Below are 2915 nucleotides of genomic sequence, written 5' to 3' on the forward strand. Positions count from 1 at the left end.
CAATAAATAGATTCTAAATGAATTATGACCTATAGATAAAAAAAAATGGGAAGTCAGGATGAGGGCAACCGGGTAACGGAGTGTGGTAATGCACAGGGCTGTCGAAGTTCGCGAAGTTGGCGCGCAGCGTGACGCGGTCGCGCTCCGTGCTGGTGTCGGCGCTGCCGGCGCTCAAGGAGCCGGCGCGGCAAAGCCAGCTCGCGCATGTCAGTACCCACGCGCACCATGTACGCACCGCCCGCACTCCTTTCTACCGCTTTTCTCGTCTGTAGCCGCACCTCCATCTCTACTGTCACTTTGCGACCTTGCGGTATTTGCTAGTCGTTGTGTTCGGGTTGCCGCAGCGCGGCGGCGCGCCTCCCGGCCTCCCGGCTGGCGGCCGCGTCGCCGACTGAAGTTCCTTGTATTTGTGTACTGCATAAATCTAATCAAAACCCGAGTGATGACGAATAAATGATTACTTTATCTGTGTAATTCTCGAACGATAACGGGCTACTAATTCGGATATCGAATTTACTTATATTCAATAAAATAAATACATCATTAGCTGTAAACAAAACATTGTATCTTAATTTTTAATAATTACTAGCTGTTGCCCGCGACTTCGTCCGCGTGAAATTTGAAAGTTCAAAACTTACGTTCGCTCCTTTTTTCAACTTTTAACCAAAAGTATTAACTTAGTAGTAATGTACGTAAAAACAAAAATCTACCGCAAGATTCCAAATTCCTAAGCCCGGTACTTAGTTTGTGCCCTGATTTTTCGGTTACCCTGATTGTTTGTGTTCGCGATATCTTCTAAACTATTAGTCCAATTTAAATACGGTAAAGAACAATTTTATTCTACAATAAATTCTCCTGATAACAAACGCATTTATTTAGATTAGGATTAATATTGAAACCAATAAAAAAACGCCGCAAATGGCGTGCGGTTTTTAATTAATTTTGTAAAAAAAAGTGGTTATTGTAAGAAAACCGTTAGATGTATGCTATTGCAGACTTTCCTATAGAACGTTTTGAGATCTAGAATGCTTTCATATATCATTTTTATATTCCTCTACCGGTTTACGCAGCGAGATCCGAGAAAAGTTAAAGTTTATTTAATTTGTAACGACGGCGTCCAGAAACACGTTGTTTACTGATAGTTCCTAAGCATCAGTAATAATAAAATATAGCCTATGTTGCAGACACATTACCTTTCTGATGGTGAATGAATTTATAAAATCGGTTTAGTAGTTTTTGCGTGAATCAAGTACATACAAAAATACAAATATTTCCTCTTTATAATATTAGTATGGATATACGAGTAGATATAGATATAGATTAACGATGAGATATTATTAGTTATTTAAAATTACGATACATCTTTTTAAGTACGTGTTTAGGAGTTTGTTTTGTCGGAAGGAGTTATGAAGACGCACTTTTACTACAGCGATTTTAAAATTCAATAAATAAGTGTACAACTCTCTGATTGATTTCTCTAATGACCCGAATTAGTTTGGTATAACCTGTGTTCTGTGGCCGCCCCGCCCCCCTCGGCATGCCGCCGTGACGCAGCGCATGCAGGGGGTCGGGGCGGGCCGCGCTACGCCGCGTGCTACACCATGTGCTACACCGTAGTGGTGCGCGGCGCGCGGCGTGTGGCAGGTGCTGTCGCTGTCGGGCGACGTGCTGCCGCAGTACCGGCAGGAGGCGCCGAAGACGCCGCCGCACATCCTGCTGCACTACTGCGCGTTCAAGGCCATCTGGGACTGGATCATCCTCTGCCTGACATTCTACACCGCCATCATGGTGCCGTACAACGTCGCATTCAAAAATAAGACGAGCGAAGACGTGTCGCTGCTCGTCATCGACTCTATCGTGGACGTCGTCTTCTTCATCGACATCGTACTCAACTTCCACACGACCTTCGTCGGCCCCGGCGGCGAGGTGGTCAGCGACCCTAAGGTCATCCGTAAAAACTATTTCAAGTCCTGGTTCCTCATCGACCTGCTCTCATGCCTGCCCTACGACGTCTTCAATGCCTTCGACCACGACGAAGATGTGAGTCGCCTCAAATTTACTAACTTATAACTAAACACCTTACCTCATTTGTACCTCGCCTTACCCCGCTTATCCTTTCATACCTAGACCTACACACGCGTACCCCGTGTTAAACACCTAGCTTTGGCCACTTCTACCCCGCCATACCCACTCAGGTCACAGCTTCCCCATTCCTACCTTGTCTGAACCATTTCACATACGTACTTCGATATCGTTACACATACATATGTACGTATATTCCATTCTCATAAACATTATGAGTAATAACAACTTTTTCAAGTGGTTTAAATTTAATTCAAAATAGACACACTATTTCGATTGAATTGGTTCTTTCGTACTATAACCCAATTACTTATTTAAAGAAGCCATAGTGAAACGCGCTAGAAAGATGCCAATCCGTAGAATATTCTATTTTTATAAAAATGTAGAATTAATATAATATACATAATTCTGAGTATCTGACTTGTGACATTTCGGTAGCTAAAAAGGCAATGAGAGCTATCACTTGAAGCAGAAAGTTGGCAATACCCGGGTGAAATTCTTCGCAAACAGACATAGTAGCTAACAGCCAGGGCACTCACCTCCCGTGACTGATAACAATTACAGCTGTCATTGTGAATGTCGGGCAAATAACTGAAAAATTTCGCCACATTTCAGAAAATTGGAAAAAGGTGGCATCCGCAATTAGTAGGTGGCGGTATTCAAGTTCATGTCAAATGTAAAAATGTTGCATCAAATCTAAAAGGATTTAAAAGTATTTGCGCTGTTTAGAAGGAGGTAGCGACAACAGTTCTCGATTAGTCTCTATGTCGTCGGAGGTATGAGAGCCGACTGAGCATGTCATCGTGTGGCAGGGCATCGGCAGCCTGTTCAGC

General features: G+C 43.4%; 1 protein-coding gene across 1 annotated transcript in view; it reads left to right on the top strand.

Moving 5' to 3' along the window:
- Nucleotides 1-2915, top strand: part of LOC106100855 (potassium voltage-gated channel protein eag) — an 11197-nt gene that overhangs the window by 3497 nt on the left and 4785 nt on the right. The window contains exons 4-6 of the mRNA XM_013279918.1: nucleotides 97-206; nucleotides 1645-2040; nucleotides 2895-2913. Of these exons, the coding sequence (XP_013135372.1) occupies nucleotides 97-206; nucleotides 1645-2040; nucleotides 2895-2913 (525 nt within the window). The remainder of the gene's footprint in view (nucleotides 1-96; nucleotides 207-1644; nucleotides 2041-2894; nucleotides 2914-2915) is intronic.

Source organism: Papilio polytes, unplaced genomic scaffold (genome assembly GCF_000836215.1).
Source record: "Papilio polytes unplaced genomic scaffold, Ppol_1.0 DF824035.1, whole genome shotgun sequence".
NCBI lineage: Eukaryota > Metazoa > Arthropoda > Insecta > Lepidoptera > Papilionidae > Papilio > Papilio polytes.